Here is a 27,422-nt window from a genome sequence, read left to right on the forward strand (position 1 = left end):
CTGGGAGTCAATAATGGATTTCTGCTGGATGAATGGAAGATAGGGATTTCCATAGAATTTTGACATTGCTTTGGGTAGATGGGAGCTGAGCACAAAGCTGCCTAGGAGGGGCACATTTCCAGGCTGCCCTGCACCTTGGACCTGGGCTGGTCTCGGCCACCGCTGACATTTCAGGCATGGAGCGCTATGCCAAGCTCAGCGTGGGGATGCCTAAGCAGCACCAGGGATTCTACTTGACAGTCTCACTACTTTCAAGTCTAGTGAGTGCTGGAAGCTGGAAACGTGGGAAGTTGCCACACGAACCCCACCACCTGTACTTTGTTTTTCTTCCAGGCCTGGGGCCTGAGCAGGGGCCTGCGCCCCGTTCGCGGGCTCTCCAGGCCGGGGCTCTGTACCAGTCGATCCACCGCACTGCGGCCCTCTACGAATGCGGTGTCTGGGGGCCGGGCGCGGGTCCTCCCGCGTGCCAGGCCAGCTCTACCCCCGGGCCCCACTCCCGGCCCCGCCTCCGCCTCTTGACACACGCCGTCACGGATGCGGGCTGTCATCGACGGCAGTTCACTAGCCGTCCGCCTCTGGGTGAAGGAGGGCTTCGCTCGAGGGGCGCCGCCGAGGCTCGCGGCCTGACGCGCACGGGTCTCCTCCGCGGGCGCCGGGCGTCCGGGTGCCGTGGCCCGGAGGGTGGGTCGGGTCGGGGCGCCACCGCGACGGGAGTCCCCCGCGTCCCCGAGGTCTGAGCCCTCCGCTCTCGAGCCGGGGCCCGGGAGGCCGCGGACGATTCGGGGAGGAGGCCATTTCGGGAGCTCCCGCGGCCTCCCGCCCTGACGTCACTTCCGGCGTCGCCCGGGCGCGGGGCCCACCCGGGAGCCTGCGGTAAGCGAGGTGCGCGGCGTCCTCGGGAGCCGCCGGGATGCCGCGGAGCGGAGCGGCCGGGAGGCCGCGGAGCGGAGCCGCGGGAGGCCGGGACGGCGCCTTTTTGGCCCTGACGGGCGTCCTGCTGCTCCACGGTGAGTGCGTGCGCCTCGCGGGCTGCTCCACTTCCGGTCGGGGGGTTCCGGAAGATGGTCGCTCTTCCGGTTCCGGGTGTGTGTGTGTGCATGTGTCTGGGAAGGAAGGGTGCGCGGAAGAGAGGGAGGACGGGGGGGAGGACGGGAGGTAGGAGGCGAGCCGGGCGACCGGGGCGAGCCGCGTCCTCCCCGAGCGCCGGGCGGCTCGGCCCTCGAGCTGCGCCCGGAGGCCCGCCCGGCGGGGTGGACCGGGTTCGGGGAGCCCGGCCGGAGGCCCGCCCGCCCGGCGGGGTGAGCGAGCCCGGCCGCGCGGACCGCCGCGGGTGTGCGCGTGGCTTTCGTGGATGTTTTGTTTCCGTTTTGCTGCTCTCACACCGAGCCGCACGCCCTACCCTCTTGCTGTGGTCTTCCCCCGCTCAGGAAAACGAACAACAAAACAAAACGTCGGGGCCGGCCGCCGGGGTCAGCCGCCGACCCGCCGTGGTTCTGGACACCAACTTGGCCACTCTGCCTCGGGTTGCCAGGGCGTGTGACCCGCAGAAGGGGCGGGACGTGTGGTACTGAAGACAACGCCACCCCCTCGGCACTTAGTTCTTTTTACCACGTAGAAAGGGTGTTATTTCTTTAAATGGGTCTTTTAACTAGTTCCAGAAGTCCAGCCCCGACAGTCTGGGGTTGTGAAATGTGGGTATGTTTGCTTTCGGGCAGTTTTCAGATTGCATAATTTAATCACCTTCACGTGAGGGCGCAATTATTTCCTGGATTTGTGTGTGAGTGTTCTTAGGAAATCCGTGGTATGGCTCGCATTAGAGTAAGTTGCTAACTTCACAGGATTTTCCTGTAAGTGATGGGGATTTCTGGAAGGGACCTTTATCATATAAAGGGTTAAGGTGCTGTGTCTCAGGCCTGTATTCCAGGAGGCTGAGATCTGAGAATAGCCGTGCACAGCTAGCCTGTCCAGGAAAGTCTGTGAGACTTATCTCCAATTAACCACCAGAAAATGGGAAGTGGAGCTGTCCCTCCAACTTGTAGAGCACTAGCCTTGAGCACAAAATCAGGGACAGCTCCCAGGCCCTGAGTTCAAGCCCCACAACTGGCAAAAAAAAAAAAAGTTCAGGTGTCTAAATCTGAACAGGTAAAGCTAAGAAGTGTTTATCTTATTTATCTAGTGACTTTCATGCTATTAGCACACTCCCTGATTCCACCCAGCTGCCTGTGTCTTAAGTGTCCAGTTTTTCAGCTGCATTCTTTTTGCAATACAGTTTTTAGGCTTGGCCTACTGTCATTTCTTTTTTTTTTCTATTGTCATTTCATATAACCTCCTCCCACAGACACAGAAAATAAAAGTTCATTTAGTGTCCCATTGAGAAAAAAAATTATAAAACTGATAGACGTTTTCTTCTCTTGTGTGTGTGTGTACTGAGGTAAATACTGCTCTACCATCAAGCAATATACTCCCAGTGTTGGGATTAAATTCAGAACCTTGCATATGCTGGCAAACATGCTATCACTGAGATACATCCCTGGCATGCTGAGTTTTTCTTAAACTTAATGTCATTTCATATTGAAGAACTGTCAAAGCCAGCAGATCAAATAATTAAAATAATTTTGTGATCTTCTTGTACTTGTTGAATATATATATGTATATATCCTTCAGCAAATAACAGGTTTATTGATATAAATTATATGCTAAACAATTACTCATTTAAATATACAACTCAAATCCCATACTTATTTCCATCTTCTCTGAACCCTAGGAACCACCAATTTGCTTTCTATTATTTACTTACTATTATATTCTGGGCAATGAATGTAAAGGGAGTAGTTATAATGGGCTCTTTTATGTCTGTTACATTGTATTTAGCATGTTTCCAGCATTTCTTTTGTGTGTGTGTTTAGTGTTTAGAATCCATTAGGTGATAGATTTTGGCTTCGGCAGTTTTTGTTTGCTGTTCTTCAAAAATAGAACCTTAATTATCATAAATTCTGATTTAAATTCTCCTAACTCTGGTCCTCCTGTGTGAGTTGCTGAAGTATGTAGACATGATACACCAGAGATTCAAGCCTTACACTTTTCACTTTTTTCATGTAACGTGCATGTACACGCACATGTGTGCCAGCTACTCAGTTCTGTGAAACATGCGAAAGGAGCATGGACAATACAAGAATGAATGAACAAGACTATATATATATATATATTATATATATATATATATATATAATTTATTTTTTTTTTGCCAGTCCTGGGCTTGAGCTAAGGGCCTGAGCACTGTCCTTGGACTTTCTCAAAGCTAGTGCTCTACCCCTTGAGCCTCAGCACCACTTCCGGCTTTTTTCTATGTATGTGGTACCAAGGAATCGAACCCCGGTCTTCATGCATGCTAGGCAAGCACTTTAACCACTAGGCCAAACTCCCCGCCCGCACAAGACTATATTTTAATAAAACTGCTTACTCATTGAAAATCTTTGTAGTTGTTTGTCATGAGTTGGGAGTAGGGTCACTTGACAGTTACCCTCCCAAGAACACTACTTGCTTCCGTTTGGCCCATTACCCTTGACATTATCCTTCAGTTATCTTTAAAGACAAACTGGTATTCATCTGCCAAGACTGCCAAATCAGAAACTTGGGATTCATTCTTGACATCTTGCTTTCCCTAACAATTTCTTTTCTTTTTTTGTTTGTTTTGGGGGAGCCAGTCCTGGGGACTGACCTAGTAGTGCTCTACCACTTGAGCCTCAGCACCACTAACAGGGAATTGAACACTGGTCTTCGTACATGGTAGGCAAGCATTCTACCCCACCCTACTTTCCCTATCAATTTCTTAATGTAACTTTCAGTGCAATTGTGTGATTTTTGTTTTTGTCCTTCAAAGTATACAAGCTCAGTCTAGAAAGTAGCTACCAAGTTGAGCTTTTCTGGATGGATGTAATGGGAAGATAGAAGCATAGGGAACTAAGAGTATTAAATAGAATTGGGGGAATCTAGTTCAGTGGAAGAGCTCTTATCATACATGTACAAAATTCTTGGTTCAATACCCAACACAGAAACCAATAAACAAAACTACCTTAAAGTGTTGAAAATACCATAAAGGTAACAGGGGGTGGGTGTGAGACTAATATGTACTTGTTTTTTGTAGTAGAATTTGTGGTAGTGAACCACTACACTTAGCCTCTCTCTACCAGATCCCTTTGCTCTGGAGGCTTTTTTTTTTTTTTTTTTTTTTGTGGGTCATGGGGCTTGAACTCTGGGCCTTGTGCTCTCCAGCTCCAGGCTACCATCCTACCCCTGGGCCTGGGCATTGTCCCTGAGCTCTTCAGATCAAGGCTACTGCCCTACCCCTTGAGCCTTAGCCTCACTTCTTGTTTTCTAGTGATTAATTGGAGACACGAGTCTCAAGTTCTTTAGTGCCAGGGCTGGCCTTGAACCTTGATCCTCAGATCTCAGCCTCCTGAGTAGCTAGGATTGGGGACATTTTTCTTGCCTTTGTAAATGGAATCAGTGGCTTTTTGTGCTTGAGTACTATTGCATATTGTTAGGAGAACTTTAAAGAAAGAGCCAGGTCATCAGAGAATCTGGGAAGACCACAAAAATGATTGGTATTTGGGCTGGGTTTTAAAGGTGTGTGATACTGGAGGTGTGGCTAGGTGGGAAACTACTCACAGGAGAGGTTGAGGTGTGGAGAGTTTTCTAGAGAAGATTGTAAAGTACCAGGATGTTTAGGCTGTAGAGTGAAAAAGTGTGAGGCTAGATCGATACACTTTGAATTTTATTTAATTGGCCAATAGGAAGGGTTTGGAATATGTATAGTGTTTATTTTAACAATAAGAATTAGTATTAAAAATTACTCTAGGTGCCATGTTAAGCATGTGCTATTTTATTTATTATTTTTTTTTGCCAGTCTTGGGACTTGAACTTAGGGCCTGAGCACTGTCCTTGGGCTTTCTCAAGGCTAGAGCTCTACCACTTGAGCCACAGCACCACTTTGGGCTTTTTTTCCTATATGTATGTGGTACTGAGGAATCAAACCCAGGTCATCGTGCATGGTAGGCAAACCCTGTACCACTAGTCCAAACTCCTGGCTCCAATTTTTTTTTTTTTAAACTAGACCTTCACTGTGTTCCAAGTAGGTCTGGGTTATCATTCCCAAATGAAGCTTAAGCAGATTAGGTGATTATGATCTAGGTCTCTTCGCCAGAAAGTAGTAGCTAGAACTCAGATCTAGATCTGGTTAGGTTTTTGCTGTTTCATTTTGTTTTTAGATTTTTTTTTCTCAAGTCAAGATCTCCATAATGTGTAGCTCAGGGTGGCCTGAAAGTTTTGATCCTATTGCCTCAGCCTCCAGAATCTTGAGATTACAGGTGTGAACTAGCATACCTGGTATTCAGGTCTGACTTAACTATAAATCTATACTTTAAATCTCTATATTATAACTTGTGCTTTAGAATAAAGCAATGAGATGAAGCAACCACATAGGTCATCTATTCTCTTTTACCTCCTGGTGTTTAGACCTGGACCTTGAGTGATAAAAGAGCACTTACCAAAGTATATTAAGAATGACAAGCTTAACATGGCAGAAGGGTAGCTGTGGACAAACCAGAAGTGATCCTATTTTTGGAGAGGGCAGGTTCTTAACTGAAGTTCTTCTTAGTGAGCTCAGTCTTGGTCTTTAGAAGGAATGTGCCCAGACTAGATTGTCTAGAGAGGAGTAAGAAAAAAATGATTCAAGGTAGACAATGGTAAGTGCAGTCTATAGAATTAATGACTGAGAATGGTGGTAAGAAAGGTTGGAAGAGCAAATGATGGTGATGCTGCTGCTGCTGCTGAGGTGCCCATTGGGTTTTCACTCGGGGTGGGTAGGCTTCCCAGTGTTGTGTTTACCATTTAATTCTCACACCAACCTTCTGGGGTAAGCATTATATTCTCACAAAGATGAGGAAACTGAAGAATAACTTGCTAAGACTAAAGAGCTGGTAAGTAATAGGGCTGGGATTTGAACCTGGGACCTCTGGCATTGTTGCTTATATGCTCAGTCACTACACTATCCTGCCTCTACCAAAGGGATGTGTGTGTGTGTGTGTGTGTGTGTATGTCTGTATGTCTGTATGTATGTGTATATGTGTGTGTATATGTGTGTGTGTTTGTTTTCAGAACAGGATGTGGTTTTGCTCTTTTCTGAAATCTTGGTGCTCTGTTTGCTTTGGCCACCAAAAGAATGGTGACTTATTGAGGTGGATAAGGAAGTGGGAAAAACAAATTGCCAGCAATGTAAAATTTTGAAATATGACTCCTAGTTGAAGATAAATGTCTGTTTACTATTTTCTGAAAGCAGAAGGGATTGTTCAGAAAAAAAAATGCCAGCTTTTGGGGACAATGGAAGTGTTAGAATTGGACATGAATGGTTTGTAACGACCATTCTCTGGAGAGTTTGGAAACTATATAAGAGTTTTACAATGTAGAGAATGTTCAATTCTTTTTTGTTTTCCTCTCCATAATTTACCTTTACTTGATGTGTGATTCATTGGCCAACATTAAGAAAGGAAGAAAATAGGTTAACCTGGGCTAGTTTAAAATAAAATTTTGTTCATTTTTTTTAATCCTATTTTCATTTTGCTGGTGATTGAGGCAGTGAGGCTTCAGAATGCTGCGGCCCTCTTGTACTTGGTGTAAGTTGCTTAGACCTGCAAATGTTGCCATATTCCTGGAGCATATGTGAGTCTGGGAGAATGATGAAAATAAGCTGTGGGAATTGTTGTCTTTAGGCCTCTGTGGGCAGCCTGCTTGTTTGTATTTTTTTTCACTAAAAGCCTGTGTTTGGAAAAGTGCTGGTATGATTAGATTTTTAATTTTTACCCTCGAATTCAATCTATGATTTAAGATTGCAAAGTGATAGAAATGCTACCTTAGATTGCTGCCAATACCAGCCCCTTGTTCCTTGTGGTCTTGCCTGAGAAGATCTTGATTGCCCTGGAGTTTTGATGAAGGCCCTAAAAATGATAACTAACATGTCCGTATTCTTTACTCACACCTGTCTGTTTCCCCAGAATGAACACATTTTAAGTGTTTGCTTTGATTAGGTATGTGTGCTGTCCTTTCCTTGGAGATTAATGCAGATGCCCATGTGCGAGGCTATGTTGGAGAAAAGATCAAGCTGAAATGTACCTTCAAGTCAAGTTCAGACGTCACTGACAAACTCACCATAGACTGGACATATCGTCCTCCCAGCAGCAGTCGCACAGAATCCGTAAGTGTTGACTGCAGGATGTTTCTGAGAGTCTTTTGGTTCCATAGTTTGGGAAAGTTTGTATTAGAAGTAATGGGCCCACACGGTACTGTCTTTGAACCGATGAGCTTCTTCTCTGTTTTGGCATTCATTTAACCATTCAGGGCCTTTTATTCTCCTCTATATGAATCATATATGCCAGGAACTGGCTGCTCATGCCTGTAATCCTAGCTGAGATATGAGGGGCGTGGTTTAAAGTCAGCCCAAGTAGGAAAGTCTGTGAGACTCTTATTCCCAATTAACCACCAGAAACCTGGAACTTGAACTGTCGCTCAAAGTGGTAGAGTGCTACCCTTGAGCAGAAAAGCTGAAGGACAATGCCCAGGCCCTGAGTTCAAGCTCTTGCACAGACCAAAAAAAATCACATATAACCCGCAGGAAAAAAAATTGTTCAAAGCATAGAGAAAGTGTGTTTTATTTTTGTTTCCTCCTTGTCGTTTCCTTTTGCATGGTGTTACAGCTTTGTTTTCAGATTTGATGTACTAAAAAGGGTATCTCGGGGCTGGGAGTTTGGCCTAGTGGTAGAATACTTGCCTAGCACAAAGACCCGGGTTCAATTCCTCAGTACCACACACATAGAAAAAGCTAGAAGTGGTGCTGTGGCTCAAGTGGTAGAGCTGTAGCTTTGAGAAAGCCTGAGGACAGTGCTCAAGCCCTGAGTTCAAGCCCCAAAACTGGGGAACTGGGTGGGAGGGGGAGAAGAATATCTCTAGGACTTGTTAGCTAGAAAAAATTCTATAGGCATCAGTCACAGACATCTTTTTTTGTTGTTGTTGGTCATGGGCTTGAACTCAGGGTCTGCTCTTTTACTAAAGGCTAGGGCTCTACCACTTTAAACCACAAGCTCCAGTTCTGATTTTTTAGTGGTTAATTGGAGATGAGTCTCATGGATTTTCTGCCTGGGCTGACTTCAAACCTTGATGCTCAGATCTCAGCCTCTTGAGTAGCTAGGATTACAGGCATGAGCCACTAGAGCCACTTCCTCCTTTCTCTTAAAATTGCTTATAATCTGTTAGTGAGAGTTGTCTCAGTTGGGTGTATCTTTGTATATCTGTGCTCTGCAGATTTACCTTGGCTGCTTCTCCCACATGCAAACACCTGCAGTGATTTATACAACTGCCTTTGAAGGAAATGAGAGCACTTGGTGTTGGTAACAGATGTTAGTACAGATAATCCTGCAGTATTGGAAACAATGTATGTTAGTCACACATATAAAACACATTTATGATTTAAATTGCTATTGTGATTGAAGGTTACAATGCTATATATGTATATATACACACACACATATATGTATGTATGTATATATATATATATATATATACACCAAAGCCTTTATCTGCTGTGTGTCAATGACTTATGCTTGTAATATGGGCTACTCAAGAGGCTGAGATCTGAGGATCCTGAATTGAAGCCAGCCCAGGCAGGAAAGCTCAGGAGACTCTTACCTTCAGTTAACCACCCAAAATAAAAAGCTATAAGTCGAGTTGTGGCTGAAGTAGTAGAGTTCTTGCCTTGAGCACCAAAGCTCAAAGACAGAGTTCTGGCTCTGAGTTCAAGCCCCATGATTGGCATAAAAAACAAGACATAAGAAAACCCAAACCCAAAACAAACAAACAAACAAACACTTTTCCTTCTGACTCCAACAGTATTATCCTTAGTTTATGGCAGATGCCATTCAAGAATGTGAATGTCAAAGCCAAATGTAAGATTGGATTTTTGAAAGTAGTCAATTTATTTTCTTTTCCGTTTCTGGAAAAAAAAAAATCTCATTCACTTTAATGTATGACCTTTCAGTTCTGTGTTAGGAACCATTGAACTGGTGCATGATAGGTAACTGTAGCAAAGGGAGTGAGATGGTAGTCATGGTTCCTATGTTTTCAGGTTTAAAATAGTTTGCTTGATTCTGATTAGTTAGGAGACTATGGGTGACCTTATTTGGCTGTGTTTCCTTAGCCCAAAGTAGGACACAACAAGCAATGGGGAGCTTTCTAGGTTAAAAATGTTGCATATAGCCTCGTGCAACTGGTTCCTGTAATCTTAGCTACTCTGCAGACCGAGAGCCAAAGGATCGTGGGTTAGAGGCAAGTTGGACAAAAAGACTGCTAGAGTACATCCCTAAAAATAACCAGCTACCTGTAACCCTAGCTACTTTACGAGGCTGAAATTCAAGGATTGTGGTTCAAAGCCAGCCTGGGCAAAAAAAGTCCATGAGATTTGTACCTCAAATAAACCTACCAAAAAATTGGAAGGGGAGCTGTAGTTCGAGTGGTGGAGTGCTAACGTTAAACAAAAGAAGCTCAGGGACAATGGTTAGGCCTTAAGTTCAAACCCCAGGACTAACACTAAAAATAAAAATAACCAGCAAAAAGCCAGACTGGAGGAATGGCTCAAGTGGTAAAGTGCCGATCAAGCAAGGAGGCCAAGGAAGCAAACTGAGCAAGAGTGAGACTCTGTGTTTAGACACTAAGCTCTAATACATAGGAGCAGAACATGGATGTACACACAAACACACACACACACACTCACACTCACAAGTCTTGCATGTAAATAACAGTTCTTTCATAATGCTGTTCTCTGAGTGTGGTCAGAAAATCAGTAAACTCATCAGAGAGGACCTTTAAAGCCATATGACAATAAGCTTTCAGTTACCTGGTTAAGTAGGATTCTAGCAGAAAAATCAGTTGCAAAGATGTGAGTATCAATAACATGGAATTTGTGGGCTAAATTAATCTAGAAGATGAGCAGTAGGCCTTGTTTTGTCAATTATGAGTTCCCAGCCTTTTAAATTCTTTCATCTTGATGCTGATAATCAACAAGTAGGCCTCCTTACACATACTATTTCTTAAGATCACTATTTAGCACTGGAATGTAAACTTCATAAGGGTAGGGCCTATGCCTGTGTGACTCAACTCAGCACTAAATATTTGTTGAGTGAATGCATGAGAGAATGAATCAGCCTGTGATTCAGCATCTTTTCTGTAGGACAGTTCTTCAAAATTGAGCAATTCAGTGTCTAGAAATGCTTGTTTTCTTAAGTGAGAATGTACCAAGCAAACAGAGAGAAGCCTTGGATCTTGCATAAGAAATAAAAATTGTGCTGTTTTGTAGTTATCTGCCTGCTATCTCCAGGTGCATTTAGGTGCTTTTGGTGATGAAGTGTTCTATGACTGTGTCCAAAGCAGCCTTGTTCTAATTCGACACACATTCATTGAGTATTACCTGGCAGGATAGATAATTTGAGAGAGGCTGGATTGTATTACAGCCTTCTGATGATTTTAAGAATAAACAAAAACCTCCTCTTTGTCACATATCAGTTAAGTATGAGGAAGTCATTTGAACACTGTAAAATACTGTATGAATACTAGATGTTACTTTAGAGAAAAGCTTCTCGCCTTTGGAGTCAGATGATCTTCGTGGTGGGCTATTTTATGCCTTGCGGGAAAGTTCAGCAGCATCCTTGGCCTCGTTGAGGTCAGTTGTGACAACCAAAAATGTCTCCAACTCAGTAGCAAGATAATACATAACCAAACAAAGGAGCTGAGAAGATATTTCCCGAAAGGACAAGTGTATACAGGACACTCAATATTTCTAGTCAACAAGGAAGTATCAATTCCATTTGTAGAAGGCTGTTATTAAAAGGAGAAATTATCACAAGAATTGGAGGAAAGGGAACCTAGTATACTGCTGGAGGAAATGTGAATTAGTCCATCTATTTTGGGAAATAGTGTGGAGGTTCCTCTAAAGTAAACAACAACAACAACAAAAGCTGAGGTATAAGACCCTGGGTTTAATAACCAGTACTTCAAAATAAATCACACTGTATCCTATAAATATGCATAATTTTTATTTTTCAATTAAACATAAAATTTTCAAATGGAAAAAATCTGCCAAATAGTTTCTGGAAATTGCTCCTGGTTGACAGCTGTTTCTGCAGAGTGTAAAGGAGAATTGAGAAGTAATTCCAGACTTAGAATCCTGGATTATTTTGGGGGCCAGTGGCTCACATCCTAGCCTTTTAGGAGGTTGAGACCTAAGGATCATAGTTCAAAGCCAGCCTGGGAAGGAAAGTACATGAGACTTGTATCTCCAATTAAACAATTAAATACTACAACAACAACAACAAAAAAAGCCAGAAGCAGAACTCTGATTCAAGTGGTAGTGTGCTAGCCTTGGGCACAAAAGTTCAGGCATAGCACCCAGACTCTGCCTTAGGATCTCCCAAGAATCCTTGATTCTCTTACCAGTCCTGTCCCTGATTGGGATTTTTCTTAGTTTTGTTTTTGTTATTGTGCCAGTGGTTTTGCTAAGTAGACCAAGCTGGCCTCAAGCTTGTGGTCTTCCTGTCTTAGCCTCCCTTCCCCCAAGTGCTGAAATTACTGGGGTACCTCACCATATCTGGTTTTCTAATCACTTTTTATTAACCTTTCTTTCTATCTGAAGGATGAAGGTTAAAAAACATACCCCTCCCCCCCCAGCAACCTTCAAACCTAACAGCCCTCAATGTAGTGTTCATTACTGTAGACCTGCTTAGGTTTATATTTCATTATATTTTCTAAAGTAACTTCTTCTTTCTTGATGTCGCTTTCTTAGATTTTTCATTATCAGTCTTTCCAGTACCCAACCACAGCGGGCACATTTCGGGATCGGATCTCCTGGGCTGGAAATGTATACAAAGGGGATGCATCCATAAGTATAAGCAGCCCTACCCTAAAGGACAATGGGACATTCAGCTGTGCTGTGAAGAATCCCCCAGATGTGCACCATAACATCCCCCAGACGGAGCTAACAATCACAGAAAGGGGTAAGCCAATTGCCACTAGGCCTCTTCTGTGCGCTCTGCCTGCCCTGGTGCTGCCTGGAGGGCTTCTTGGTAAACCCATTTGGGTTTAGTTAGGTCATTGGGTCTTTGTGTCAAAAGGATATTTTCTGATATCCTAATATGTATGTTGAATGATTAAGTTTTAAAACTGAATTTTCTCTTCTAATATCGTCATAATTTCTTTCTCCCTTAACTTCAGGTGAACTGAGGTCTCTGAAATAGATATCATTTCACTTTTCCTAATATATTCATACTCTCACTTAGGAGAGTTTTCTTGTTCATGGCTTGAAAGGGTACTCTGATGGTGAGAGGTAGTACATTTGTTTTATGCTGTGTGAACCAGATGGAAAGGAAGTTGGAAATGATTTTGTTGTTATTTATTATTTTTGTGTTTCTTCCTGGTAAGTATTAAGTGGTCATTTTAGGTCAATATTGAATTTGAACCAAAGAGTTAGAAATACATTATGAATCATCATAGTTCCCTCCCTCCCTCCCTCCCTTCCTCCCTTCCTTCCTCCCTTCCTCTCCTTTCTTCCCTTCCTTCTTTCCCTCCTTCTTTTCTTCTTCTCATCCTTTTTTCTCTACCTTCCTCTTTCCCTATATTTTCTTTTCTCTCTTCTCTCTTTTTTCCTCTCCTCCTCTTTCTTGATCATTTTTGTCTTCATCTCTCTTGACAATACTCAATAGGTTCAAAGATGTGAGTATAATAATTCTTCTTCTGGCAAGAAAAGCAATTAATAATAGTTTTCTGGAAAGTAGGTTGGTAGTAGGAATCAGGTTTCATTAAAGCGTATGCCCTTTGATTCTGTAAAATCTCTTTTTTTTTTTGATCATGGGGCTTAAATTCTGGGCCTGGGCGTTGTCCTTGAGTTTTTCAGCTCAAGGCCACTGCCCTATCCTTGGAGCCACAGCCCCACTTCTGGTTTTCTAGTAGTTAATTGTCTTTAGGGCCGGGGCTGACTTTGAACAGCAATCCTCAGATCTCAGCCTTCTGAGTAGCTAGGATTACAGGTGAGAGCATCACTCAGCTTAAAATTTTTATCTTAGCCAGCTTGGTGGCTCACACTTGTAATCCTAACTACTCAGATGGCTGAGATCTGAGGATCAAGGTTCAAAGCTAGCCGAGGCACAAAAGGACCTGAGACTCTTATCTCCAATTAACCTCTAGAAAATGAGGAAGTGGGGCTTGGCTCAAGGATAGGGTGGTAAGCCTTGCACTTTAGAGCACAGGGACAACGCCCAGGCCCAGGGGTAGGGTGGTAGCCTTGAGCTGAAGAGCTTTGGAACAGCGCCCAGGCTGAGTTCAAGCTCTATGACCCACCAAAAAAAAATCTTAAGAAAATAGAGCTAAATATAAAGCTTTGTGTATGAGTATGGTTATTTTAATATGTCTTATAGATTCATAAAATTTGAAGTATCTTGAATATCCATTAGAGGATTGATTCAATAAATTATTCAATATTGAAGAATACTATCCAGCTTTTTTTTTTTTTTTGCCAGTTATGGGGCTTGAACTCGGGCCCTAAGCACTGTCCTTGGACTTTTCTCAAGGCCAGAGCTCTACTACTTGAGCCATAGCACTACTTCCAGCTTTTTTCTATGTATGTGGTACTGAGAAATCGAACCCAGGTCTTTGTACATACTAGGTAAGCACTCTACCACTAGGCCAAACTTCCTGTTCTGGAGCTTGAACTCAGGACCTGGGCACTGTCCTTGGACACTTTTTGCTCAAGGCTAGCGCTCTGCCACTTGAACCACAGGCTTTATCTGTGTATGTGGTTCTGGGGAAAAGAACCTAGGGCTTTGTACATTCTAGGCAAGCATTCTACCACAAGGCCAAATTCTTGGCCCACTACATAGCCTTTAAACATCATATCTGGGTAGGAGATTTTAATGATATGGAAATACATTTAAAATAGGTTAAGTATAGTTGTTAAGCTAGGATATAAAATAAGATGTATACTTTTTTTTTGTTTTTGTTTTTGTTTTTGTGTGCCATGGAGCTTAAACTCTGGGCCTGGGTACTGTCCCTGAGCTCTTCAGCTCAAGGCTACTGCCCTACTCCTTGAGCCATAGTACCACTTCCCATTTTCTAGTGATTAATTGGAGTCAAGAGTCTCACATTTTTTATTAGCTGGGCTGGCTTTGACCCCTGATCTTCAGATCTCAGCTTCCTGAGTAGCTAGGATTACAGGTGTGAGCCACTGGGCCCGACATTTTGTTTTATTTTTGTATTTTATTGTTGGAATAATGTGTAGAGGGGTTACAGTTACATTTGTCAAATGGTGGGTACATTACTTCTCGATACCCCCATTTTTTTTTCTTATGTATGTGATACCGAGGACTTGAACCTGGGTTTTTGTGCATGTTAGGCAAGCACTGTACCACTAGGCCAAACTCCTGTCCCCTATATACTTCTTATCATAGATGGTCTACCCCAGTATGCACTGTGGTACTCCTTGAGTTGGCAAAAACCAATGTGTTATTCTTATGTAGAGGATACATTTGTGTCTTTTTAGTACACTTTGGTGCATATTTTACCATTTTTACAAAGAGTTTGTTCCTTTTGTAATCAGAAGTATAAGAACTAAGTAGAACTATTTCATATGAAAGCAGGCTTGAAGACACATCTTCTTTTCACCTTTGTTTCTTTATTCCCCCCAGGTTTTGGCACCATGCTCTCATCTGTGGCCCTTCTTTCCATTCTTGTTTTCATTCCCTCAGCAGTAGTTGTTGTTTTGCTGCTGGTGAGAATGTCAAGGAGGGCTGCAGGGATGAAGAAGAGGAGCAAGTCTGGCTATAAGAAGAAGTCTTCCATTGAAGTTTCAGATGAGTAAGTCCTGCTGGAGCCCTAAGTGGCTCATTAGAGCCTGGCTTTATGGGCTGTACCCACATTTGCACATTCACCACTTACATCTCTCATTGGATGAATTAGTTCTGGGGAAACTTCCTTTCAAATGGAATACTTCTTTTGTGGAGTGGAAGAAAGGTTGAATGGGAAACGGAGGCTATTGATTTAGAGAGAGTGAAGGGGTTGGCTGTCTGGTCCTAGACTTCTGCTTTAGTGATCAGATTGTACATCGCTACAGTTCTGAACATAAGTTTTGAAGTATGTTTCTTATCCTTTCAAAATTAAAAGAACATGGGCAAGGAGGCCAGGAGTTTGGCCTAGTGATAGAGTGCTTGCCTAGCATGCACGAAGACCCGGGTTCAATTCCTCGGTACCACATACATAGAAAAAAGCCAGAAATGGTGCTGAGGCTCAAGTGGCAGAGCTCTAACCTTGAGAAACTCCAAGGACAGTGCTCAGGCCCTGAGCTTAAGCCCATGACTGGCAAAAAAAAAAAAAGAAAAAAAAAAAAGAACATGGGCAGGGAGCTTGGCTTAGTGGTAGTGTTTGCCTAGCATGCACGAAGACCAGGGTTCAATTCCTCGGTACCACATACATAGAAAAAAGCCCGAAGTGGTGCTGAGGCTCAAGTGGTAGAGCTCTAGCCTTGAGAAAGTCCAAGGACAGTGCTCAGGCCCTGAGCTCAAGCCCAGGACTGGCAAAAAACAAAAAACAAAAACAACAGAAAAACATTCCAAGTCAGTCTTCCCCTCCCCCCCAATCTTTTTTCCACTGACCTGATATCATCTGACAGAAAATGCATGAACAGTGAGGGAGGCTTTAAGAAGAGCTATGGGACAGGGGCTGGTGGCACATGTCTGTAATCCTAGCTACTCAGGAGACTAAGATCTGAGGATTGTGTTTCAAAGCCAGCCTGGACAGAAAAGTCTGTAGGATTCTTATCACCAATGACCTAAAAAGTCAGAGGTAGGGCTATGGTTCAAGTGGTAGAGTGCTACCTTGAGCAAAAATGCTCAGGGATGGCATCCAGGCTCTGACTTTAAGCCCCAGGACTAGCACACACACACACAAAAAAAGTAGCTATAGAAGGTGATTTAAATAAGCCAGAACTGTTCTTGGTCATATACTTTATAGTTACCAAAAGCATTTTCCTTCTTTCCCTCTCTCCCTCCCTCTCTCCCTCCCTCCCTCCCTCCCTCCCTTCCTTCCTTCCTTCTTTCCTTCCTCCCTCCCTCCCTCCCTCCCTCCCCTCCCTCCCCTCCCTCCCCTCCCTTCCTTTCCTTCCTTCTCTTCCCTTCCTCTCCCTTACCCTCTCTTCCCCCCTTTCCTTCCTTCCTTCCTCCCTCCCTCCCTCCCTCCCCTCCCTCCTCCCTCCCTCCCTTCCCCCTTCCCCCCTCCCCTCCCTCCCCTCCCTTCCTTTCCTTCCTTCTCTTCCCTTCCTCTCCCTTACCCTCTCTTCCCCCCCTCTTTCCTTCCTTCCTTCCTTCCTTCCTTCCTTCCTTCCTTCCTTCCTTCCTTCCTTCTTTCCTTCTTTCTTCCTTTTTTTCTCTTTTTCTTTTGCTGGTCCTGGGGTTTGAACTCAGGGCCTGGGTGCTGAGTAATTATTGGAGATAAGAGTCTCACAGGCTTTCCTGCCTGGACTGGCTTTAAACTATGATCCTCAGATCTCAAACTCCTAAGAAGCTAGGATAGCAGGCACCTGGCTATCAAAGCATGGTTGTTGTTGTTTTTTTTTTTTTTTTTGCTAGTCACGGGGCTTAAACTCAGAGCCTGAGCACTGTCCTTCGGCTTTTCTCAAGGCTAGTATTCTGCCACTTGAACCACAGCACCACTTCCAGCTTTTTTTTTTTTCTATGTATGTGGTACCAAGGAATTGAAGCCGGGTCTTCATGCATGCTAGGCAAGCACTCTTACCACTAGGCCAAACTCCTGGCCCCTCAAAGCATGTTTTAATCGCCATTCTGCCAGTGAATAGATCTGAGCCTATATTTTCCATATAAAGAAATCTACAAAACAAAAGCAACAAATATCTACATTAAAACCCATTCATTAGTTCTAGCCTGGCTCTTAGCCTGGGAAGGGAAGTTATTGCCTTGAGAAGATCCAAAGTCTTTAGCCTTTTTCTGTGCATTTATTTCCTGGAGAGAGAATGTGCTTACAAGGATTCTGCAGCCCCTAAATGGTAAAAACAACAAGAAACAAAAACAAAAAACTACTAGTAAAAATACCAGTGTCTGTGCCTAAGCATGGTATATATCAAAACCTTTTATGATCCCACCCTATGTCACATTGTTTTCTGCCATTTGTTCTCATTCACCCCAGATTCTGGCTATAGCAAACTGTTTTTCCTCCTAGATATATGACAGTAATGTATGTATACATACGTGCTGAAATCATATGTATATGTATATATGCCTGCATAAAAATATATATATTTACATCTATTGTTATTTACTGTTACCCTCTACATGCTCTTCTCTTGCATGCAATATCTTCTTTTCCTCTCTTCATTGCCAAAGCTAGTCTTCATCTTGTAAGACCCAGCAGAGACATCCCTTTTCTTGATACTCTCCGAGGTCTGAAGAAAGAATCATTCACTAACCTTTGCTGCCACATCAGCTCAACTCTAACAGTGCTAAAATATTTATCACAATGTATGATAACGTTCTTGTTAAATTCATAGTAGACCTGTACACATGTAAAATTGTAAGCCCTTTAAGAGACCAAGTTTATTTCTCTTGTAATCCTCCAAACCTAGACAATGCCAGAGAATATTGGTGCTCAGTACTTTGCTGAATGAGTGAATGTTTATGACTAGTTTCTATTTATTGAGTAATTACTATATAACAGACACTGGGATGCATGTTTCATATATGTATTTATTTTATACTTCTAACACCTATGCTTAAAGATATATGGTCATATCTGCATTTTATAGATAAGGAAACAGGCTCCTAGAGTTGAAGTGATTTATACAGTTTCCCAGCAAGTGGTACAACTGGATCTAAAACCAAACTTGTGTGATTTCAGTACTCAAACTTTTATCTGTTCCCCAATGCTAAGGATAGCAGCAATTGGAATTTGGTTTGTGCTCTTTCCACAGTACTGATCAGGATGAGGAAAATGAGTGCATGGCCAGACTTTGCGTCCGTTGTGCTGAGTGTCTGGTAAGTCTCTGTCATGTTTTCCACTTACTGAAGGATGTCTCGCTTTCCTACTGGGGGCATTCTTTTGATCTCCGAGGCAATGGGGGATCCTCAGGTAGGGCCAAGGAAGGTATGAACTTTCTTTCCCCAGAGCATTTTGGTCTCCAGGAACCCGTAGTACTCAGCATGATTTTGTATTCTGCCTCATGGACATAGTGTAGTGCTCTCGGGTTGGAAAGAAGACTCTGTAGAGAAGTTCTGCTGACTGACAGAGTCCTGAGAAAGGAATGTCTGACATCACTGAGCACATTCTATGGCACTCAGTTCCCTGGTCCCAGGACCCCAAATTTAACTTTTCTGCTAAGGTTTGGTATTTCCCAGGGAGTCTATGATATATTAGAAAACCTATTTTATCACCAAGAAACATCATGGTGGAAGGGCCCAGCTTTGATTTAAATCTTAAAAGCTGCCTTTGAGGCTGGGAGTGTGGCCTAGTGCTAGAGTGCTTGCCTGGCTTGCACAAAGTCCTGGGTTCAGTTCCCTGGTACCACATACACAGACAAATCCAGAAGTGGTGCTATGGCTCAAATGGTAGAGCACTAGCCTTGAGAAAGCCCAAGGATGGTGATGAGTTCAAGCCCCAGGACTGGCAAAAAAGAAAAGAAAAAGAAAAAAAAAAGCTGTCTTACCTTCTCCTTTGAAAGCATGCCTTGACTAATTGGCTTGTGTAGCTGGCCTGGGGTGGAAGCCTGGGAAAGCCTCTCTGATGTGGTATAGTTAGAAGCAGGTCAAAAGCAACTGTGATCTAATGTGAAACACACCGTCATTGCTGGAGGTAAACCAGCAGGTACATCCTGCCAAGCTCAGCACTGGCAGGTGATGAGGCTGGATTACTCATGCGTCTCTGCTTCTCTGACTCCCATGTACTTGACTATCATAGGTAAGATGAGAAAATAGGTGCTAGTCCAGGGGAGAGCGAAGACTTAATGCCAACTGTGCAGGCTCTCATTGTTTCAGTAACACAAAATGAGTCCATCTTCATGTGGATATCACTCACATTTCTGGTACTAGCATGTTATAGAATGTGCTAGATGCTACATTCTGGGAAGTATTAATGAACAAAACTGATAAAAATGTCTGCCCTTGAATAACTTAATATTGTCACTTGAATATCTCTTTCTCCTCCTGTAACACCCAGCTGGAATGTCACTCATATCACTCATAATCAGGGATAAAATGCTGACTAAAATTTTAAATAAGAAAAATATATGGTGTTCTGGGTGGTATTTAATGCTACAGGAAAAAAAAGGAAAAAAAATAAAATAGAACAGTTAGGGACACCCTTAGTAGGATAGTATTTGGAGGAATTCCTAGAAGTAGATAGCAGGCCAATGGATGTTGAAGAGGAACACTTCAAGAAGGGAAATGGCAGGTGCAAAGGTTCTGGGGAGGGGCCACAATTAGCACAGTTCTAGGAACAGCCAAGAGGTAGGTAGCAGGAAAGAAGGGAGAGATAAGAATAGGATTTGTTAACCAGGCATGGTGGCTCACGCCTGTAATCCTAGCTACTCAGGAGGTTGAGATCTGAGGATCAAGGTTCAAAGCCAACCTGGGCTTAAAAGGACCTGAGACTCTTATCTTCAGTTAACCTCTAGAAAATGGGAAGTGTGGCTTGGCTCAAGAGTAGGGCAGTAGCCTTGAGCTGAAGTGCTCAGGGACAACACCCAGGCTGAGTTCAAGCCCTATGACCTCCCCCCCCCACCAAAAAAAAGAATATGATTTGTTGAAATCTGAGGGATAAGGCAAGCTTAATGATTTTATAAACCCTTATAGAAGACTTTTATTCTGAATGGAGGATTTTACTCCATTAGAAGAGAAGCAGAGTAGATGTTTCTGTGTGATGCCCTGTGAATGTATATGTGTGTGTAGTCAGTCACACCTGCTCTTGTCAGCCCAGCCCAGGTTCCCATCCATGTAATTTCTAACCTAAATTCTCATGGCCACATTGTATTTCTCATAAATACCAAAGCTGCTGTTCTTTCCCTCCAGGATTCAGACTATGAAGAGACATACTGATGAAATACATAATGTAAGAAGAATTACCTAATGACAGAAGATGTCCCGTTCCTCTGGCTGCTAATACATCTCAGAGGAGTGGAGCTGACCCAGGCAGCAGTGATGGAGGGTTCTGGTGGTCATCAGTAAAGACTTTAGGGACCATTTATTTATTGAAGAAATGTTCTTTTTATATTTATAAACTGCTCAACAACTTTCAGAAGACTCATGACTCCCCATTTTAATAAGTTATGCTCTAATTGAATGAAGACATCGTTTTCCTGAACAGAAGAAAGATACCTTGATTTACCTTTACTCTTGAACGTATTACATGTTTTCTTCCAGTTATTTGAAGGAGAATCCTCGATATTTGCCATGCTGCTGATGCCAAAATAATATTTTTTTTTAATGAAGTGGAGCTGTAGCTTCCTGATAATGTGCTGCTGGATAAGATGCTTTGGGGGGATAGCTCTGCCTTTGTTTCGTGCTCCATGAACACTTTCAGTTCTAGTATTCAGTGCATGTTACTTGGTTATATGATCTTACCAGCCATTGTATTTGGGTTACTTGGAGTGTATCACCCTAATTTCCTTAGAGTTAGTAGGAAGTGGAGTTTACTTTGGGTTTTTAAAGTATTAAATAAAGTGTCATTAATTTACAAGTTAAGGAAAGGAATAGAGGAGGTAGAGGAAGTCTTTTGTCTTGCTGGTTGCAATTTGAGCTGAGTAATCTTAGTTATTTTATTTTCCTATAGCTGACTAATTTGTAGTTTCCTTCTTGACTTCAGGTCAGAGACCAGAAAAAAAGTGACGAGAGGTTTTTCATAGGTACTTTTGGAATATTTTTGTAAATCTTTGCAATTAAACTTTTTCACTTACATTGTTATTCAGAACTTTTTCAGTTTTTTAGTCGGATACTTGTGGCTCACACCTGTAATCCTAGCTACTCAGCAGGCTGAGATCTGAGGATCGTAGTTCAAAGCCAGCCCAGGCCCTAAAGTCCATGACACTCTTGTTTCCAATTAACCACTAAAAAACCAGAAGTGGCACTGTGGGTAGGTCAGTATCCTTGCGCTGAAGAGCTCAGGGACAGCAGCCCAGGCACAGAGTTCAAGCCCTAGACCAACAGAAACAAAAACAAAAACAAAACAAAAAACTTCTTCAGCTTTTTAAATGCACTAGTTATGAGTGAACCATGGTATTTGCAAGCTGTTTTGCATAATATGAAGAAGAGAAAGAACATATGAAATTACATCCAGTCTGTCAATATTTACATTCCTCTATTCTTCTACAGCAACCTGATACACATTTTAATTTATGTTGGATTTGTAAGCCACTGAGACATGTGTCTGACTTGTTAGAAATGATTAGCAGTTAAGTGTAAACAGTTCTTTTAGCAGACTGGCTTACTTCTCAAGAGAGGCAAAGCTTTTGTTTTTCCAACAGGATGGTCCATTTTATCCATGGCTCTTCGTAGGTGGAGGTTTCCATATTTGTTTTCTAAACCCATCTTATTTTTGTGAACTTTGGGTTATTAATTCTATCTCATAGGTTTGGCCTGGGCCCTATTCCATACCTTAGAGAATCTGGTTAGTTGCTAGACAGTGTGCTCTACCTCTGATGATGTAAGTTCCATGAAGAGACCAGAAGAAATTGGCAGCTGACATTTTTAGTGGTTATACTTTATCATCTTTTGGACCACTTGTTAATTTTGTGGTTGTCTCAACAGAGAGAGGAAAATAACTTGAGCAATAAATGTGAATAATCTGGGCTCTTGGAGAGTGCAAGGCAGCTTGTGTGAGGAAACATTATGTGGGTTACATTTTTCTGAAAGAGAGATTGCAGGAACTCAGTCAAAGTCACATCCCATTAAATGAAAAACCAATTTTGATTAGGCCTTATAATTTCCTTTTAAATAGTTATGCAGGGTTATTCAGCTTGAATTCTGGCCACATTGTGCCCAGTGGACACTCAGATGTACTATTTTATAGGCTTACACATGATTTGAACCAGTCCTTTCTTTCTTAAGAGAACAATAGAGTCCTTCATGGTGAGAGAGTAATTCTGTCTGCTCTGAGGGATTGTGGTTACATCCCTGTCACTTGTGAACTGCCCTCCGGGTCCTTTTTCAGCTTTTACATCAAGGTTTGGATTACACTTTTTTTTTCTCCAAAGGAAAGCAAAATGTATAGACTCTTGCTTCTGTAAGGATGGAAGGAATACAAAGCGTTTTTTTTTTTTTTTAATTTTGACCAAGTATTTTAATATCTTCCAAGGTACTACTATCTCCTAACTGCTTCTTTCTTTTGCTGCTCTATGGACTCACATCACATCAGAGACCAACCTTGTCTACAAAGAGAACCTAATTCAAAAGGGGTCTTTTAGAAATGTTTTCTGACTACACCAGTTTTTTCTTATTACTATAGTGCCTGATGAGTGTTATGCATTGTTTCATAATTCTTTTACAAAATGTGAACTCTTCTTGGCATTTACTCTTTGGCCTGTTACTTCAGGCCACTCAGAAGTACACCTCAGATCTCTGCTACTCCCGAGTCTAGCACTGGTGCTTCAAGATAGAAGATTGCATGTGCTCTTAAAAAATTCTGGAGGCTAAAATTCTGAACTTGAGGGTTCAGTGATTCACTCCTTATGGTTCTAAAGAGGGGCTGTGAGAAGGTCTATAGGAGTACACCAAAGCTGTTATTTATTCGCACAGCTCAAAACTTTTACTGCTACAAGAGGTAGCTCCATTCCTTTGTCTCCAGTATTAGACTGTTATCTGCTGTATCTCATTGCCTGTTGTCTTTGGTTCATTTTGTTTTTGTAGGAGGGTATAAAATATGTACAGACACTGTAACTCATGGTATTTTTTCTCTATCATAGTTAATAAACTTCTTTGCACCTTCTGATTATCTTTTGGTGTATTTCTGTACATGAGAGATGCTATGTGAAAGAGAGGGGGTTTTGTGGTTTTCAGAACAGAGAAGTTTCAGCTGTACCCCAGAAGAAAAAACAAAAAACCTGTATAGATTCTCAGTGGGGTGCTAGAGCCAGTTCCCAGCAGGAGCTGATAGTTAAATTTTAGAAAATTTGTGAGTTAATTGTTAAAACTGTTGTTGGCCTGAAATATACCATAGTAGAAATATTGAGGAGAATGAACAAAAACTTTCCAAATGGTATAGACGAGTTTTATAAAATGAGAATGCCCAGGCCTGGGTTAAAACAGTCATACCCAAGGTGTAAAGCAAGAATATTGAGAACATTTACTTTGAACAAGTGACTTAGAAAGACTGAGAGATGGGGCTGGGAGTTTGGCCTAGTGGTAGGATGCTTGCCTAGCATGCATGAAGGCCCGGGTTCGATTCCTTGGTACCACATACCTAGAAAAAGCCGGACATGGTGCTGAGGCTCAAGTGGTAGAGCTCTAGCCTTGAGAAAGTCCAAGGACAGTGCTCAGGCCCTGAGCTCAAGCCCAGGACTGGCAAAAAAAAAAAAAAAAAAAAAAAAGACAGAGATATCTTAAAGTGAAGAAGCATTGAACTCTGGGCCTGGGCACTGTCCCTGAGCTCTTCAGCTCAGGGCTACCACCCTACCCTTCGAACCACAGCACCACTTCTCATTTTCTAGTGGTTAATTGGAGATAAGAGTTTCATGGTCCTTAGTGCTAGGGCTGGCTTTGAACTGTGATCCTCAGATCTCAGCCTCTTGAGTAGCTAGGATTACAGGCATGGGCCACCCATGCCCGACTAGAAGCATTGATTTCTTATCTAGGGTTCTCTATCCTAGGTTCTCTAGGAGAGTAACTGGGAGCCTGTCTGCTAGAGATGCTGCAGCTCATGGGCAGAGGACGTCTACAGTTGGTAGGCTGGGCAGCCACACACATCTTTAGAAGTAGGCGTTGCCTCCACTATATCTCTGTATTGGGAGAGAGAGAGAAAGGGGACCAGGGAAGAGGTTGCTGTGTCTTAAACACAGAGCCAAATGTCTTGTGTCAATCTTTGAATTATTGTAGTTTTTTTTTTTTTTGCATGCAGTCGATTTCTTTCTCCGACAGTGTTTGCCTAATGCCATTCAAGATCTTGCCTATAAAAAGTTTGTAATCCAAATCAGGATACCATTCCTACAGAGCTCTGAGATTTGAGGGTTGCCACAGTAAGTTGAATTTCATGCATTTTTTTTGGAATGAAAATATAAGTAAAAATTGGGTACTAGGCCAAATGAGTGAAAGGAGAACTTTACTTTATAGGTTCCTGTTTGTACTTCTTGCAACCTCTCAGGATGCACGCACATATGTGGTCTGCTTTGAGCCTGACCTCACATTCAGGCAGAAGTCTTCAGTTGGTGTGGAAACTGCCATGGTGAAAGATCTCAGTGCATTGTTTCTTTTGGATACTGTCATCTTAGGTAAGCAATAACTTTGTGTGTCGTGAACCATTATTTGAACCTTCTCACTCAGAGGTAGGCTGGTTTAATTGGCAATCCTTTAGAAGTGTAAGGCCAGTCACAGAAATATCATCTTCTGCAGAGGGACTGTCATGAGGTATTCAAGTGGGTACAGTGTTAGTTTCTGTAGTGTAGAGTAATTTATGCCAGGGTCCTCAGAAAAAATGCAAAATGACGGTTGCTTACAGGTGGTTAGGGGATCTGACCTAGAACCAGGATAGATTTCCCTAAGGAAATAATATTTAACCTGACACACACATAAATGAAGAAATCAATGCTAAAACATTGACGTTCTTCCTTTCCTGTATCTTTCACTCTTCCTCTTTTCCTCCCTTTATCTTTCTGTCTCTGTCTTGCTTTCTATCTCTGTTTCTGCCTCTGTCTATCTCTCTCTCTCTCCCCCTCTCTGAGACAAACTGTGTAGCTTAAATTTTCCTGCTTCACTCTCTTGATTGTAATTGTTAGGATTCCACAAGTCTAGCAAGGCTTCAGTTTTTGTCTGTTGCTTTATGTAGATCTGTGACTGCTCTCCCTGAGCTCATTCATTCCTCATTGCTTTTCTTTTCTCCATGCTAGAGAAGCCAATATTTAGCCTTAGTTTGGTAAGTCAAACCTTCCACGCCTTCCAAAAGAGCTAAATTGTGGTCCTTTCTCATGAGAGAGCTATGAGCTCAGGGCATTAGACATGAATGTTAGATATCTTATTGTGCACTATTATTTCAATAATGTTGTGTGAGGAGACAAATTGATATCTGGAAAGAGAAGGAAGTGTGTAGGGACAAGTTACCATGGTTATCTTTTGCCAGGATGCTTAAGAGGCTTCTGAATAATTTTGTAGCATTTTTAAAAACAGATTATGTATGTATGTATATATATGTACATATAATTAAAAATTTTGATATTTATACCTATAGAGTTCTAAATATATGCAATCATGTGTTGAGTAACATTCTGATCAATACCAAATTATGACAGTGTTTTCCTGAGATAATCTAGTGATATTGCCGTCTCTGTTTAAGTACCAACTATGATACTTGCTCTAAAATACCGATTTATTCTGCAAAGAAGGAGAAGCAGTGTACTGTGATGACACAGGCTCAGATCCAGATGTCCTGGGATTAAATCCTGGCTCTTGTCAGGTTCTTAGGCACTTAAGCCATTGTATCTATCTGGGTCTCAGTTTCCTCTTCTGAAACTTGGTGTTGTGGGAGTTCAAGTGAGTTAATATGTAATTGCTCTGAGCCTAGTGGATAACCCTCTGACATCTCTTGTAGTTCTCTATTAACTAGGGAAAAAAGAAAAGTCTGATCTTTTACTGTCAAAGATGAGGTCTAGAGAGACTAATTGTCCCCCAAATGAAATAATCAACAGAAGGTCTGAGCCCAGAGGAAAATTAAGACAAAACAATAACAACAACAAAAAAACAAAATAAAATAAATTCCAACCCAGTGCTCTTTCTGCTTCTGTCCTCACACAGAGCTTTAAAGATGCATTCAAGTACTTAGGGCTGAAAGTAGGTATTTTTTTCTGTTCATCACATTTTCTAGAATTTGTTTGAAGATGTTTGGGTGTGGCTCTTAAATGAGTCAGGCTTGGAAAATAGTTTCAGTCTTTTTCAAGTTGCTGATTTCCTTCTAGAATAAAGAGTAGTGGGGTGACAGGATGCATTAAAGTTGACTTTAATGTCACATTGTTAGGGATGAACATTTAATCAGTATGTACCAGGTACTTTACAGGATCCATAGTACAAGAAGAGGACACAAACACAAATAAGGGTCCTGTCCTTGGGAGTGTAGAAACTTGAGTAGGAGTTGGTGATAGACATGTAAATCAACCATCACTCCTCCTCACACGCAAATGAAACATTGCTGGGAAGGAAATGTTTGAGTACCAACTGCTTGCTGTCTGCTGGGTGGAGAAGGAATACAACCAACTCCCCAGGAACGATTCATCCAGAAGGTGACCATGATTTCAGATACACTGACAAAAGAGAACTAAAGTGAAGATAAGCTCTAAAGCAAGCCTGTTTGGCCATCATCCATATATATGTGTGGTGACATGGGCTGTACAATCAGGAATAAAGCTATAGCTATCTTGAGATCTGTGTTTTCATTAGGTTCATTTCTGTCTGGCGTCACAATGTGACCCCTGACATTTGGATCAGCCATTATACTATCTACATTGTTAGAGTGGGATTCAAAATGGAAAGTTCATTCTGATTCATCTTTTGTGTTCTTGCAAAGGCAGGCACTCAGAATTGGGAATCTTCCCCAAAGCTATAAATTTGTTTTCTGTCTGAGTTATAGAAAATGAGACTTTCGTGGTAATACTTCCTCTTTCCAAAGCACAAAAACTGATTCCTGCCATGTTATAGGCGAGCAAGCTGAGGTTTTGTGAAGTCAGCTGGAATCTAAGGAAGAAAACAGAATAATTTGACCCTGGTCGTGCAGGTGTAGGATCTTGTTAATTAGAGTACAGGTAAAAAGTCTCTTAGAAAATTACTTTTTAAGCCAGGCACTGGTGGTTCATGCCTATAATCCTAGTTATTCAGGAGGCTGAGATCTAAGGATAGCAGTTCAAAGCCAGCCTGGGCTGGGTGGTGGGGCTTGAACTCGGCCTGTGCGCTGTCCCTGAGCTCTTCAGCAAGGCTACTGCCCTACTCCTGGACCTGGGCATTGTCCCTGAGCTCTTCAGCTCAAGGCTACTGCCCTACCCTTGAGCTAAGCCCCACTTGCCCATTTCTAGAGGTTAATTGGAGAAGAGAGTCTCAGGTCCTTTTGTGCTCAGGCTGGCTCTGAACCTTGATCCTCAGATCTCA

At 42.4% G+C, this 27,422-nt stretch overlaps 1 protein-coding gene across 2 annotated transcripts; it reads left to right on the forward strand.

The window, feature by feature from the left end:
• Positions 1-672: 672 nt before the first annotated feature.
• Positions 673-23,070, forward strand: Mpzl3 (myelin protein zero like 3). 2 transcript variants are annotated; one of them, XM_090319408.1, is made up of 6 exons: positions 673-1,007; positions 7,083-7,249; positions 11,882-12,092; positions 14,775-14,943; positions 18,065-18,128; positions 20,157-23,070. In XM_090319408.1, exons 1-6 carry the CDS (start codon positions 911-913, stop codon positions 20,181-20,183), a joined length of 735 nt encoding a protein of 244 aa, XP_090175534.1. In that variant the 5' UTR covers positions 673-910; the 3' UTR covers positions 20,184-23,070. The 2 variants fall into 2 exon arrangements, with proteins under 2 accessions (XP_090175534.1, XP_090175535.1); XM_090319409.1 differs by lacking the exon at positions 673-1,007 and adding an exon at positions 1,096-1,691.
• Positions 23,071-27,422: the final 4,352 nt, after the last annotated feature.

Source organism: Megascapheus bottae, chromosome 27, assembly GCF_031878675.1.
Source record: "Megascapheus bottae isolate mThoBot1 chromosome 27, mThoBot2.hap1, whole genome shotgun sequence".
Classification (NCBI taxonomy): domain Eukaryota; kingdom Metazoa; phylum Chordata; class Mammalia; order Rodentia; family Geomyidae; genus Megascapheus; species Megascapheus bottae.

Coding starts and splice junctions, on each gene's coding strand:
- Mpzl3 (XM_090319408.1), top strand. CDS start 911: ATGCCGCGGAGCGGAGCGGCCGGGAGGCCGCGGAGCGGAGCCGCGGGA. Junction 7,250..11,881: donor GCAGCAGTCGCACAGAATCC/GTAAGTGTTGAC, acceptor TCGCTTTCTTAG/ATTTTTCATTATCAGTCTTT. Junction 14,944..18,064: donor TCCATTGAAGTTTCAGATGA/GTAAGTCCTGCT, acceptor CTCTTTCCACAG/TACTGATCAGGATGAGGAAA.